The sequence below is a fragment of the Phaseolus vulgaris genome, chromosome 7, assembly GCF_051622355.1.
Source record: "Phaseolus vulgaris cultivar YP4 chromosome 7, ASM5162235v1, whole genome shotgun sequence".
Taxonomy (NCBI): domain Eukaryota; kingdom Viridiplantae; phylum Streptophyta; class Magnoliopsida; order Fabales; family Fabaceae; genus Phaseolus; species Phaseolus vulgaris.
Window position 1 is genome coordinate 55,963,531 of NC_143504.1, and position 15,941 is coordinate 55,979,471.

General features: G+C 32.0%; 2 protein-coding genes across 2 annotated transcripts; both read right to left on the bottom strand.

The window, feature by feature from the left end:
* Positions 1-3,188: 3,188 nt before the first annotated feature.
* LOC137830442 (GCN5-related N-acetyltransferase 8) lies at positions 3,189-3,996 on the bottom strand. The gene has a single exon (XM_068637774.2). It carries the CDS (start codon positions 3,931-3,933, stop codon positions 3,259-3,261), a length of 675 nt encoding a protein of 224 aa, XP_068493875.1. The 5' UTR covers positions 3,934-3,996; the 3' UTR covers positions 3,189-3,258.
* Positions 3,997-6,102: 2,106 nt separating this feature from the next.
* LOC137830443 (AP2-like ethylene-responsive transcription factor TOE3) lies at positions 6,103-10,167 on the bottom strand. The gene is made up of 8 exons (XM_068637776.2): positions 9,239-10,167; positions 8,616-8,641; positions 8,454-8,484; positions 8,256-8,343; positions 8,024-8,172; positions 7,536-7,627; positions 7,314-7,444; positions 6,103-6,653 (listed from the first exon to the last, which is right to left on the bottom strand). The coding sequence occupies exons 1-8, from the start codon at positions 9,766-9,768 to the stop codon at positions 6,468-6,470; spliced, it is 1,233 nt and encodes a 410-aa protein (XP_068493877.1). The 5' UTR covers positions 9,769-10,167; the 3' UTR covers positions 6,103-6,467.
* Positions 10,168-15,941: the final 5,774 nt, after the last annotated feature.

Genomic DNA, 15,941 nt, shown 5'->3' on the forward strand with positions numbered 1-15,941 from the left:
TGTGTTATTTACTAGGTTTTTAACTTATATAGTAAATATTAATATATAAAAAATAAAAATCACGAATAAATAAATAAAATTAAAGATACTTATTTCTTTATTTAGTATGTGTTACTAATTTTATCGAATTTCTTTTAAATCATTTTACATACTTAAAATTTTCATTATACTCCAAGTTTTTTTTTTGGTGTTTTTTCTTCACTTTACATAAAAATATTTATATATATATATATATAAAAAAAAAATTCATTACGCATTTTACATGTTAGTCTCGGTAAGTAAGTTTTCTTTTCAGACGAAATACTGCACAGTACATTCTTGTGAAGAAATGAAATGGGTTAGAAAACAAATATATTCTTAAGGTTTGTTATGGAATTTCTCATCTTATTCTTTTCTATTATTATTATTATTATATTTCTTTTTTTTTAGTTTTATGTTAATAACAATATTTTAACATTAAAATATTAAAATTTAATAATAACTTAATTATATGAATGAAATTGATTTTCATAACGAAATTAAGTTTGATTGCCACAATAAAAAATTCCATTATATTCATAAACTATATCACTAGGAGTTAATGAAAACAATTTATTCCAATGATTACGCTCGCTTTAAATAAAAAAATATATAACTAAAAATATAATAATTCTACCTATTAATTTGAAGATAAATAAATAATAAAGCTATCTATAAATTTTATTAACACTCATAATTTCTATAGTTAAAACTTATAAAAATATTAATAGAAATTCTAATAGTTTTACATGTTTGAAGAGATAATTATTGAGACAGATTATATTTAATGATTTACATCTAAATATGTAATTTGTTATTTGATTACACTCAATTAGTTTAGTAATAAAAATAAATAAATATTATTTTAAAAATTAAATTCAGCGAAATTATCATAACTAATTAGATATTAATAGAGCAAAAGTATCATGACTAATTAGGTATTGACACGTAAGAATTTAAAGTTGAAAATGTTTACGCACTTCTATTGATATTGACAATCTTTAAATATAGAAAAAAACATAACTAAAAAATATAATAATTTCACTCATTAATCTGAAAATAAATAAGAAATAAAACTACCTATCAATTTCATAATCATCCATAATTCCTTTTATTAAAATTAAAACTCATAACGATAGGAATTCTAATAATGTTCTAATAAAATTATATTTAATAAAACTATATTTAGAGAGGAGATGTGAATGAAGAGATCTGAATATGAGAACCAAACATTTTAATGAGAATCAAACACAATTGCATTAAGAAAGATCCACGATGAATCTTCCAAATTTTATAAATTTTGACAATAAATTCATATGTTATTAATATTTGATTGGCGTTCTTATTAAATGTGCACAACATACATGACTGAATCCATAATATACTATAATATACTATTGATATCTTTAGAAAACATCTTCCGATCTCTAAATTAAACATGTTTGTAATTTGTGTTTGTGTTGCAGTACATAATAGAAAAATCTTTTTTTATCTTCAAATTGTGTCTGCACAGAACAAATAAAAACAATTTTTTAGTTATTATAATTTATACTTATTATTATACAAATGAATTCAAATACTTATTATGCACGTGATTTTACTTGATATAAATAATGTAAAGTATTTGATAAAATATTTATGTAAAGTATTTGATAAACTATATATTTATGTATTTGATAAAATTTTCAATCTACATTACATAGGGTGTATAGCACAGCTGTCTAATGTATTTTTTGTGAACTCTCCAAATTCAAATTTTCACGTGTCAGCCCAGTTGGGGGCAAGTACTGTTACAAAACATTTTTCTTTAGCACACAACATATTAAATGATGTGTTTACTTAGCACTTTTTGTACATTTCACTTTCCATTTCTCATACCAATTAGAATACCATTTCTCAAAATGGATGTGCATTGTTCTCATTCTATTACTCATCAACTATTCTGTTTCTCATCCAATGAATTATAAATTTATAAATTAGACAACAAAACATTTCTATAAGTCTAAATTATATTTGAATGTCATATGTCATTTGATAAAGTATTTGATGATTTCTCTTACACAATTTTATTTCCATTTCCAATGTGAAGCACTTGATTATTTTTTATTCAGTTATATTTAGATGTCATTCAACACTCTTAAAATATAGCAAAATCCAACAAACAGAGTACGGGAAACTAAAAGAGATGAAGAGAAAACACTACAAGACAAAAACCGTAAAAGATAAAAGACAAAACCAAGCATATTTTAAAATCTTAAAAAATCATCAAAACCCATCAAACAAATAATGCTACAAAAGAGAAAAAAAAAAAAAGAATTTAAATGCAATGTGAATGGAGGTTCACCATGCCACATACATTGTATATATAGCAAAAAAAGCTCTACAAATTTCGCAAATTCAAATTCAAAAACCATTACTCGAATGGTGCTCTGTCATTGTTATGCCGCATCTATTGGAATCACCATTGCACAACCATACATGAAAAGGAAAAGCCATATTCAGAAACCCTATTTCAAAAACCCTAATTTATCAGGATCTCTCAAATTACTTATTACAAACAATAAATAATTTGTATTATTTTTCTACAGAGTTTCACATCATCTCACCACACTCAAGAAATTTTTTAAATGTCAAAAGAATATCAGTTAGATTTTTTTTTAAAAAAAAAACAAAAAACCAAAAACCTAGTTTGCATGTGAAATAAATCTCCAATTAATTTTAACTAAATATCACTTAAAATAATGTAAAAAAAAAACACTTATATCGCATTAAACATAATATTAACTAACTAACATTACCTCTAATATTTTTTTTTAAATAGACTCAACAAATAAATCCCTTCATTATACTTTATTTTAATTATAATTCTATATATTTTATTTTGTATCAATGAAACTGACATTTTTATTATTATTTAATTTCAAATAAAAAAATTAGTGTCTTGAATTAGACGACGAATTTTTAATGCTTAATATCAGTAATTTTATTTTTTAAAAATTAATCTAAATTATGCTTAGTTGACTCTAACCTTATATTTATGATAGCGTCGACATCATATTTATGATAGCATCATAATAGAGTTGGTTTGACCGACTCTGGTAGCATATCTACCTCTATGAGTTCATATTTGAATAAAAAAAAATATATTTTTTCTTTATTTTTAACCAATGTAATAATCTCTGATTATATCATTTTATTATATGGTATTTGAAGCATGAATAGTTCAAAGTACAATTTTTTTTAGTGAGTGTTTCCACAAGCCTCAAGAGCCTTCCCTGTCATTCTGAAAAACTTGTATTCCTCCACCGTCTCACCACCCATGCCTTCATAAAACCTTAACGCATTAACATTCCAATCAAGTACAACCCAATCCACTCTTCCGTACTTCATTTTCACTGCTTCCTTAGCCACCGCACAAAGCAGCATTTTCCCAAACCCCATTCTCCTGTAACACTCCCTCACGTACAAGTTCTCCACGTAAAACCCTGGTTTTCCCAGAAAAGTTGAATAGTTTGGAAAAAACAGCACGAACCCTGTAACGGTAACATCATCCATGCTCTTGAACGTGTCTCGCTCGGGATCCTCAAAGGGGAGGCTCAGATTCACGAGTTTGGTGATGGGTTTGAAGAAAGGGTTGGAGTCAACGGTTGAAAAGGGGAAGGGGGTGGGGGAAGCTTCTAGAAGGAGGATGGTGAAGGAGTGGAAGGGTTGGACGGTGGGGGAGAAGAGGGTGGCCGATAGGGAGGACTCCGTGGCGGAGAAGAGGTGGGTCAGGCGTTCATAGACGGCCATTTGGTGGATGAGTTTGTGGATGTGGGGAATGTCGGAGGGGGTGGCCAGGCGGATGCGCGTGAAGAGGTGCCGGCTCAATGGGGTGGTTTCCGCTGTCAGAGTCGGCGGTGCTGCGGTGGCCATTGATCTTGGTTGGGAGCAATGTAAAGTAGTGATTATAAATATATAGGAAAATGATTCTTTCACAACTCTAATACTTATAGAATTCTAAAGAGTTATATATAATTCTTATCGATGAGTTTTATATAATAAAGGATGAATTTAAATTATAAATTATATGATACAAAAAAATATATTAAAATAATAATATAAGAGTATCAAAAAAGAAGATGTTCACCTCCTCATGTTTATACTTGCTAGTTGCACACCACTCATTTATTGGAAGAGAGTAATGACAATATCTTAAGTTGTTGAAAATAAATTATTATTTGGACCATTTCAAATTTTAATTTGAAAACTCTAAATCTAGACTCTAAATAAACACACCTAACATTTACTATTTCGCCCTAATTTTTTTAAGAATAATATAATTATTAAAAAATAAAGTTTTATATTTATAAAAGAAAAGATGTGATGAAAGGGAGAATATCTAATTTTTTGAAAAGTTTCTTCAATTGTTTACACTAGATTTTATTATTAGGACTATGAAATTTTTACACAATAAATTTTTACACTCGCCTAATATTTTACTCTTCATCTTCTCTTTTTCTTTACGAATACAAAAGTTTATTTTCTAATAATTATATATAATCATAGTGTATTATTATCTATGTAAAAATAAATTAAAAGTTAGTTGTTAAACGTAGGTTGTCAAGTGGTTGGTGAAGGTAATATGATAATTAAAAAATAATTTTTTGTATTTTGTATTGAGAATGAAGAGTAAAATAAGGAATGAAAGAAGGATGTAAAAATAAATTAAAAGTGGATCGTTAAACGTGGATGGTGGAGGTAATATGATCATTAAAGAAAAAACTTTTGTACAGATTATGAAGAATAAAATAGTGAATTAAATATAGATGTAAAAATAAGTTGTGTGCCAAAATGTCGTGGTCCATTATTTATTATTTAATTTACTTATTTATTTATTTAGATTTAAACAATTTTTCATGTCTCGAGTATATTAGTCATATTTATTTAAAAGTATTAAAAAATAAATTAAGCATTTAATAAATAAATAAATAATTATTTAAGATTTTTTTACATATCATAAACTTATTATTTTTGCCATTTAAGTTTAAATATCTTATACAATTTAAAGTGTTAAAAAATAATATATTTTTTAAATTTAAATTTATAATTATCTAAATCTATATTATTTTAAGTTTATTTTAATAGGTTTAACTAAAATTTAAATCCATATTTTGGATTTTAATTTCAATTCATTTAATTGGATTTTAAGTTAATTCATTTAATTGGATTTTAATTGCATATAGATAAGATAATTTGTTTGATTTTGAAAAATTAAAATCTATGTGAGTTTCGCCAACTCAAGTTATGAAATGTGTTAGATTGGATCAGGTTTAAGTGAGGAAAGACTCGGTCGAATTAGGACCAACTCATACGTGATCAAGTTGGGTTAAGCCTAAGTCATTCAAGGTTAAGTCAAGCCGAGTTCAAGATAAGTTGGATTGTGTCACGTCAAAATCAAGCTAAATTATATCAGTCTTATGTTTCCAAGACTAACCCAAGTCGGGTTGGCCTGAGTTGAGTTCAACCTCAAATTAGATCAAACCCAAGTCAAACTTAGATCAATCTTAATCAAGTTGTGGCCAAATCAATTTAGATCGAGCTATAATCATGTCAAGTTAGTCGAGAGGAGTATAAGTCAAGTTGGATTAAGTCGAACCCAAGTCAGATAGAATCTAAATTATGCTTAATCAGATAAGATTCAAGTCAAACCAAATCATTGGACCAAATCAAAATTAACTCATTAAGATGAGTCTGACTGAGTTTAAGTCCTACCAAGTTGATAAGGCCCAAGTCGATTTGCATATTAAGGTCACAAAGTTTCTTCTTCCATCCTATAATAATCAAGGCACACCCTTCTTTTATTTTAGAAAGATATTTTAGTGTAAAATTTAAGTTCTAAAACACCTTTTTCCAAATGAAAAGGAGATACACCTTGATTTTTATAAGGTGCCGAATGTTTGCATGTTAAGGTTTAGGGTTTGCATTTTTATAAGGAACCACAGCACAAGTGTTACAGTTCTTAACATCTTAATCTAGAAAGATATTCACTGGAAGAATGTTGATTTGAATTTACCATGGCCAAAAATCATAAGAAGCCAGAAGTCACAAACCAGTTTTTGCATTTATTAAAAAATATTTACATACTTGAAGAAAGGTCTCTTACTTTAGCAGCCCTCTTACACAAGGCAACAGAGTGTACTGATTCACAATAATGAATATAGAAGTTACTGGTTTGCATTGCAATCAATGCTTGGCAACATTATTAAAGACAGTCATATTTGACGAAATCAATAGAATATTATAGTGTGGATACATGTGGTTATGATGTCTTCTGTCTCATCAAATCTTCCAGAAAGCAAATAGTAAATATATGCTTTGTTTATAGTGGTTTCATCTACTATGGCCCCACAACCTTGGGAAGTTAATGATGAGTTCCGTGGCTGAGCCAATGCCAATTATTGGCACAATTAATATGTGTGCTGATTGGAAGTGTGGCTGATGAGACAGCCAGAAGAAGAGACGAATCCTGATGATGCTGCTGCATTTGATTGCAATGGCCTTGAGCCAATGCTGCCATTGCTGCAAATATGTGAAGCCAAGTTGGAAAACTTTTGCAAAGGAACACTTCTTATTCTGCCCACCATGCTCTTCTCCTGACAGTAACACATGATTTAACAACATTAGAAATGTTTACACTGATATATATGCCTTCAAATATTGTAAAAATTTGGCTTTTCTTGGAAGCAGCCTTAGAGTAGCATGTGTTAAGCTGGTTAGTAGTTTTCTCACACATTCTAGACAATTCCAACAAATCTACAAGTACAAAGAGCTAAGCATGCAACTGTTTCACACCAAGTTTTGCTAAAAAAATTTTGTTTAGGATGGAAGTTTAATCACTAAATCATGTCCTGTCATGTTCCATAGCTACAGACACCAAGTTTTAAATAAACTTGTGTATATGTAATTTTTATGGTTATAAATGACAAGTCTGTTAATATTTACATTAATTATCTTAAAGTTATACTGACTGGTTTTTTTATTGGTAGACTTGGTGAGAGTTTTTAATTAGATTCCTTGTTTATACAAAAAAAAACATAACGTGAACTTTCAATCCAACAGTTGAATGAAAGGAATATCTATAAACTAATTAAGTATAAAATTTTATATACTTAATCAAAAAAATTATTTGACAGTGGAATTGATGAAACTCAACACATGTAAAAAGGCATTAGTAACATATAACAAGACTTGCTCATGTCCAAGTGAGTATCACCCATAAAAAAAATATTGCAAAGGGAAGCAAATAGTAGTACCATTGTTCCTATTTCCTCAGGTATCTTAGAAGCCATACATCCAAAGGAGTACTCTCCACCAAAATCACAATTCTTCAACATTTTAGAAGATGGAGAAATCCCCAGGCTCAAATCAAGATTATGGCAAGTGCCTGCTTCAATTAAAAATGATGTTTCATGAGTCAATGTTGACAATAGAAAAGAAACAAAGCAGAAAAGGAAATTGAGCACATCATCAAAAACCTGCTATACTGGAATTTGCAATTATATTTTCCTTATAGGAAAAAGGTCTAAAACTGGCCTCCACTTTTCCTTCAGAAGACTTGGGACAAAATCTGCACAAAGAAAATATAAAATGAAAAACTCTTTTGGATTAAACTCCTTATTTCTGCACAGTCTCATACAAGGACAATAAATTGAGTATCCCAATAAAGGACTATTGGAGAGTTCCCTGTTGGATAAGCTTGTCAGTGGCACACAAATCCATGAAAACTTCTCATGGTAGGATAAGAATAAGTAATTGTAGTTGTACTTGATTTCTATATAACAACTTTTGCACAAAATAGAGATATAGAAAGATACAGAGCCATGTGTGATAAATTGCAAAGATTTTGTATATACATTCTATTACTCAGGCAAAAAAGTTAAAGCCTAATTAACTAGGATGAGAAATTAACAATTTAAATAACTAAATAGCAAGGCTACACGAAACATTGCATAGAAGTTCTCACGTCTTGCCAATAAATGGTCCCATTCTTGGTTCTCCTTGACCACCTTTGTGAAGAGATAATGAACCTCTGTATGTTGTACTTCTCCTCGAGATTCCATTGATTTGTCGACGAAGTACTAGCACAAACTCTTCCTTACTCAAAGCTCTCATCTACAACTCAACCAAATCATGAATTAAATTGTGACAGAAAAATCAAATAAAACTGATGGCCGTGCATGCTTGTTGTTCAATACCTGCTTCAAATCCTCCTCATAATCTCTCAAACTAAAGTTTATATCAGCATCTACTCCACGAAACTTAATAGCAGCCCTATCGTACGCACTGTGCAGAGAACAATATCAAGTTTGTGAACAAGTGTTAGAGAGAAATAAACCATAAAAAGAAGTTGCATACAAGTATAGCTTTGGCTTCAGTCAAAGTGTAGTCCTTACCTTGCAGCAGCTTGAGCAGTGTCAAATCCACCTAACAAAAACCAAATTAGGCCAATTCAGTAAACCAAATATACATATACTTAAAATAAATCACCACAGAAATAGTTTCCAAGTAACCAATTTAAATAAAAAAAACAACAACGAAATCAAATATCCACTTACCCAGATAGACCTGCTTCCCACAATCCCTGCACTCAATAAGAGCAGATACAATTATGTTAGTCCAGACCACCAAACAGTTAAAACAGCAGGGACAATATTTAAGATTACTGTTTTCATGATTTAAATTGCGGTTCAATGGTGGTTAAAATTACTTTCATAGGAATATACAACTACATTTATGGTCATATGCACATCTGTGGTTGCAAAGACCTCCAAAACCATGTCATAAACTATAATCACAAAAGTTTTAAGCAACCATCTGCAACCAGTTGGAGCTGCAAGTCAAGGTTTCTTTCGGTCTCTGTCACCACTTACTTACGACAATTATAACTACATCAACTACGTTTGTTCACAATTTTCTACAATGTTATGGATCGTGTCAAAATAATAATCATGACAACCTTGGTACTTATTAAGAAGTAAAACCAGCTTATAAGGTGAAGGTGAGGTTACCCATATATACTATCTATTTCTCTAGTTGTGGGATCTCCAAGAGTACTTATAGACCAAACTTAAAACTTTAACTACATCCATTAGTAGCAGCATATTAGTTTTTATGATCTATCAGGAAAATATATTGAAACTAACATCTTGGACTACAAATTCAACATCATAAACCATACCAAATATGTGATTCCCATCTACCAGTCCTGCGGTAGAAGGTGACACCCCGGTATTGCGAGCTGCGAGACCTTGGTCCTCTCCTATTTTTCCTCACATGAGGTAGCTTCTGTTGTAAGGTTCTCAGTCCATTTTGTCCATCAGGCTCAGGAAAGGACAGGTTCGACAACTGAGTCTTCTCCCACAACCCCGATTTGAAATCAGGCACTCTTCCTCCTTTATCAGAAGAAGTCACGGGGAAAAGGGTCCTTGTCACCATCTCTCCCTTTTGTGCCATGGTTTGCTCCTTGTTGCCTTCAGTGGCAGCATCAAACTCTGAGCCACCCCTCTCTTTCTTCAGTATGTCAAAAATCAAGGGAGAGGAATTGTTTGAGGAATCTTCATCTGCAGGATTCCACACAGAGGAGTTGGAGGTCCTGGAATCTGAGATTTCAGGTGGAAAATTTTGCAGTTTCGCCCCCTTTTGAGCACAGCTTGAGCCAGCATCAGCCTCAGCATGGTTGATGTCAACATTGAGATCAAACATAGCCATGTCTTGGAAAATCTCTCTTCAAATCTCACTTTTGGAAGAGTCTCATGTACTTCCTAGTGCAGTGAAATGAAACTCAAACCGAATGAGAGAGAGAGAGAGAGAGAGAGAGAGAGAGAGAGAAGAAGACCCTTTAAAAGCTAAGCACTAACAGAAGAAGATAGAAGACTGAATTGGTGAACCTAGAAAGTATCTGACAGAACAACAGATAGACTGAAATTAAGGTTAGAGGAAGATATGAGAGAGAGAGAGAGAGAGAGAGACAACAGTGGATAAAGAGAAGAACAGGAGCTTGTTCCACCATAAAAGGAAACAAGCAGAAGAACTGGTTGAGACAGACTCAGAGAAGTGATTTACTTCAAATGCAAAGATATTGTAAAGAAGTGCTAACCGTGAGAACTGTTGATTTTGGCTTAATCCCAAGTCCCACATCGGTGGGTTCATTGTTTGGGAAGGAGGTTTGAGGGTTATAAATTAAACTCTTCTCCTTCACTGTTATATATCCCAATTTGTAATATCTTCTCTCATAATAATAAAAGGGAGTTGTTTTTGCTGTGCTCGGAGATTAGGCTAAACAGGCCGAACTCCGTTAACAATTTTCGGGTGTGTTTTTCCTCTTTATCTCTTTTATTATTCTGCTTTATTTATTCAATATTATTTGTCGGGTAGCTCTGTTAGGGTTTTGTTTTAGTGGGAAAATTACCCGTTTTTCCCAACAAGTGGTATCAAGAGCCGAAGGTTCGCCTTGGGTTGTTTGAAATTATTTGTAATATTGAATATTATATTGTGAGTCTGTAATGGCAAATTCGGATCAAGAAGGGAAGGCTCTGCAAGATGCAAATGTTGCAGAAAGCAAAAGTGATGTGTTGATTGTCTCGCTTTCAGCATCATTGCATCCAGATGAGTGGATATTGGATTCAGGTTGTACCTATCATATGTGTCCCATTCGGGAATGGTTCTTTGATTTTCAAGAACTCGATGGCGGGGTTGTTTACATGGGTAATGATAATCCATGTAAGACAGTCGGGATAGGTTCAATCAAGTTGCGGAATCACGATGGATCCACCAGAATTTTGCGGGATGTACGGTACGTGCCAAAGTTGAAGAAGAATCTCATCTCATTGGGGGCTTTAGAATCTAAAGGCCTAGTTGTGACGATGCGAGATGGAATTCTTAAAGCAACTTCAGGAGCACTGGTGATGTTGAAAGGCGTGAGGAAGAACAATTTGTATTACTACCAAGGTAGTACAGTGGTGGGGACAGTAGCGGCAACAACTTCTAGCACTAAGAAGGATGCTGAGGCAACGAAGTTGTGGCATATGAGGTTGGGACATGCTGGAGAGAAATCCTTGCAAATTCTTACCAAGCAAGGATTGTTGAAAGGTACGAAGGCTTGCAAACTTGAATTTTGTGAGCATTGTGTTCTGGGAAAACAACGAAGAGTGAAGTTTGGCACTGCAATTCACAATACCAAGGGTATTCTGGATTATGTGCATTCAGATGTGTGGGGACCTGCCAAGACTCCGTCAATCGGAGGTAGGCATTATTTTGTCACTTTTGTTGATGATTTTTCCAGGAGAGTTTGGGTGTTTACTATGAAGAACAAAAATGATGTGCTTGGAATTTTCCTTAAGTGGAAAGCTCAAGTTGAAAACCAGACAGGAAGGAAGATTAAGGTTCTCCGAACAGATAATGGAGGAGAATACAAGAGTGATCCGTTCCTGAAGGTATGCCAAGATTGTGGCATAGTTCGGCACTTCACTGTTAGAAAAACACCACAGCAGAATGGGGTTTCGGAGCGTATGAACAAGACACTTGTGGAGAAAGTTCGTTGTATGTTGTCTAATGCTGAGTTAGGCAGAGAGTTTTGGGCTGAGGCTGTGACATACGCTCAACATCTCGTCAATCGTTTGCCATCATCTGCTATAGATGGCAAAACCCCGTTAGAGGTATGGTCTGGAAAACCTGCAACTGATTATGATTCTTTGCATGTTTTTGGTTCTATTGCATATTATCATGTGATTGAATCAAAGTTGGATCCACGGGCAAAGAAGGCTCTTTTCATGGGCTTTAGTCCTGGAGTGAAGGGATACCGTTTGTGGTGTCTAGAGGCAAAGAAGACGATTATCAGCAGGGATGTTACCTTTGATGAATCTGCCATGTTAAAGAAGGTAAATCCAGAAGGAGCTGATAGTACTCCACAACAGGTGGAGTGTGTTCGGAAGCAGGTGGAGTTTGAGCCGACAGTGGTGATCCCAACACGAAATACCACAAGTGACTCTCCTATGGCAGAAGAAGAGTCAGATGAGGAAGAGGTTCCTACCCAAGAATCTCAACAACAATCAGCGCCAATTGCAGTTAGAAGACAAAGACGAGATATTCAGAAGCCTGCTCGTTTCATGGATATGGTTGCCTATGCACTTCCAGTTGTTGATGACATTCCATCCACTTACCCAAAAGCCATTCTGAGTTCAGAAAGTGGTAATTGGGCGGGTGCGATGGAAGAGGAGATGCAGTCTTTGAAGAAGAACAAGACGTGGAAGTTGGCACAATTACCAAAAGGTAAGAAGGCAATTGGGTGCAAATGGGTATTTGCAAAGAAAGAAGAATTTTCTAATAAAGAAGATGTTTGCTACAAGGCAAGGTGGTTACAAGGGCCAAGTTTGAATATTGTTTAGACTTGGTTAATATTTTGCACATTTGAAGTTGGCGCCCGGAGGCGCAAATTTGAAGCACTGTAAAGTTTGTTTTTTGTTATGTTGTGAGAAGATTTGTTTTAGGTGGGACTTGAAATTAAGCCAAGGTGGAGATTTGTTGATTTTGGCTTAATCCCAAGTCCCACATCGGTGGGTTCATTGTTTGGGAAGGAGGTTTGAGGGTTATAAATTAAACTCTTCTCCTTCACTGTTATATATCCCAATTTGTAATATCTTCTCTCATAATAATAAAAGGGAGTTGTTTTTGCTGTGCTCGGAGATTAGGCTAAACAGGCCGAACTCCGTTAACAATTTTCGGGTGTGTTTTTCCTCTTTATCTCTTTTATTATTCTGCTTTATTTATTCAATATTATTTGTCGGGTAGCTCTGTTAGGGTTTTGTTTTAGTGGGAAAATTACCCGTTTTTCCCAACAAGAACTGATGCACATATACCCTTATCTTTTGGACAGAGGGGTAAGCAACTAAGACTCAGGAGACATAACATTCTAGTGTTGTGTTTACATTTAAGATATTTAATATAACTTACTAGGTGGTTAAAACAAGAGAGCGTGTTACCATAATGTTACTGCATAATTTTATACCTTTGCAAGAAATTTCATATTTTGTCTTGTTTTGCTTGATTAGATTGAATGATATACTATTTGGCCACAAGTTTGGTCATTGTAGAATAAGTAGAGTATATGAAAAAAGAAATATTTGGTATATGTCTGAGAAAAGTATTACATTAAAATAACCAAATAAGAGCATAAAACAAAATCAATAAAATGGAGTTAGCCATAATGCATATTCTAAAGTAGATATTTTTGTTTTTACTCTCTGTTGCATAGATTTATAGATTTATGAGTAATGTGAATGTTGAAATTTGGTGGGTAGAGAAAATCCTTTAGACATGTGTGATTTGGTGGATGTAGTTGAGGTGGTTTTTGGAATAGACGAAAAGGCAATGATGAAAAAAAAGGACCACATGCCCGAAATGAATGCAGTGGGTGTGTTTGATTTTGGTCCATAAGGCCTTACAACGATAGGATATAACCTCTGTGAATCACACATTCTTAAAAGATATAATTATAGGGCAGGCAATATGAGTAAAGAGACAGATAGAGTGGGCCTCACCACACTTAATTCCTTCAACCTTTTTCTCCATACGCACCCTCAAATAATTGCCCACTGCATCCTCTTTCAGATTCTATATCACTCCAAAAATATTTCTTCTATTTTAAACACATTATATACATATATATATATATGTTTAGAGACTTTTAAATTATTATACTAAGATTTTTCTATATTTTTAATATTATTTATTTTATTTTATTAAGAGGTGTTCTTACAATATAAGAGATCGAATATCTCCAAGTATTGTCTATTCACTACCTTATTCCGTTATTCATTCGTCAAGTTTAAAATGTGAGGTACTTACAAAGACAATTCAACGTTTAAGTTAATTGAGATGTTGATATGTTTATATAGGTTTAGAGTTAGGGATTTACCTTTATTTATAATTTTCTATTGGATTTTATGTTTTATGAAGATTAATGCAAACCCAATAATTTTTTAATCATTTTTTATTATTTTTAATCTATTTTTTACTTTAGTTAACCTATAAGAAGCAAGATTTGACTAAGCATGTTCTATTCCATACGGATAAGAGAAAAATCGAACTCGATTTTAAAAAAAAAATAGAGAAATCAGAACCAAGTCAAGACTATTGAAAAAAAGCTGGATAATCGAGTATGTCCGCTTTTAATAAGATGAAAAATAAATATAAATATAATTCAATCTTATAAAATTAAATTAGTAATTATTTATATATTATAAGATGTTGTTATTTTTAATCAGATTTGATTACATATATATAGGGACATTACCTTTCTATGTTTTCTCATCTTCGTGGATTGATGATGGACGAGTTGAAAGACACTGACATTAAAACAAGGATGAACGAAAGTTAATTCATGAAATTTTTTCAGAGGTACCATGAAATCGTTTTTTTTTTCACTGTGCACTCTATTTTTTGGTTTAGATCACAATTTAGTGGTTGGGAAGGTGAATTCTGATCTTAGATTAACTGATCTGGCATTGAAAACCATTCAGAAAACGAAATTTTAAACTGGTTTTTTATTATTTTGTGTGTGTTTTGATTTATTAAATAATATGAATGAAAAAATTTTAAGAAAAATTGTAAATATAATTAATTGAAAACATTTGTTTGGAGGAAATATTAAATTATTTCTAAAAGTAATTGTAATAATTAATTATATTTAGTATGTGTGTAGGATATGATTATTTAGAGAAGTAAAAAGTTATATAAAGAAATATTTAAAAATAGATATATTTTAAAAAATGGATAAGAAAATAATGAAATGTATGTGATATAATTAAATTTTTTGAGTAGTGAAAAATATATTAATTTTAAAAAATAAGTGTGTGTAACCTATCAATTTAGAGAAATAAAATTTCCACAAATAATTTAAATTACACATATTTTAAGAAAATATAAATTTAAAAAATATATAAATAAGTAAAATTTATGAATAAGTAGAGAAAATGAATACTTGTAAAAGTATATTGGAAAGTTTGTTTAATATAATTGAGATTTGTGAGTTGAGTTATGATCAATATTTTAACTGAAATATGATGACATTACAAGAAAATCATAAAATATAAATAATTTTTAAATACTAAAATAATTAGTTGTAATAGTAATAAAATTAGAAATTATTTTATAAACTAAAAAAGTTTTGGTTTCTAAATTAATTTCTATTATTGTTAAATAGTTTCTAAATTAGTACGTCATTAGTAATCAAGGTTTTAACTACTAATTTCTAATTTGGTAGCAAAAACCTTGGTTGCTAATTAGATACCAATTTAGAAACTATTTAACAATAATAGGAACTAATTTGGAAACCATTTTTTTTTTATTTTCTAAAATAGTTACTATTGCAACTAATTATTTTGGTATCTAAAAATTGGTTTCTATTTCATAATTTTCTTTAGGGGTGGCAAAGCGGGTCAGCTCGCCCTGCGTTTGGCCCGCCCCGCAAAATTATGGCGGGCTAGAATTCCTAATCTGCCCCATAAGAGTTGGCCCACGGGTTTGCGGGCTAGTCCGCGTTCTTTTTTATTTATTTTACATTTTGTTCTTAAAAAATTGTCAAATTAAACCTATATATTTGTTACTATCAAACCTAAATTAATTTTTTTTCCTTTTCAAACATAGTCAAACATCAAAACATTAAACATTAATTCAAAAACATTAGAAGAACTTTCATCCTTTTTTTTTCTTGCGGGTTAGCGGGTCAGCCCGCCCCGCCCCGCTGCTGGTCCGCACGCTAATGCGAGTTAGCGGATTGAAAAGGTCAACCTGCCTCGCGTTTTTTACCAGCGGGCTGCGGATCGGCCTGCATGGCCCGCCCCACTTTGCCATCCTAATTTTTTTGTAGTGTGAATTAGAAAAAT

Bases quoted from the DNA above. Each gene is read 5' to 3' on its own strand.
- LOC137830442 (XM_068637774.2), bottom strand. From the start codon at position 3,933: ATGGCCACCGCAGCACCGCCGACTCTGACAGCGGAAACCACCCCATTG.
- LOC137830443 (XM_068637776.2), bottom strand. From the start codon at position 9,768: ATGGCTATGTTTGATCTCAATGTTGACATCAACCATGCTGAGGCTGAT. The intron at 8,642-9,238 runs GTATGGTTTATG...TATTGAGTGCAG, and splicing joins AGATGGGAATCACATATTTG to GGATTGTGGGAAGCAGGTCT. The intron at 8,173-8,255 runs GTATTGAACAAC...GTTGAGTTGTAG, and splicing joins ATGAGGAGGATTTGAAGCAG to ATGAGAGCTTTGAGTAAGGA.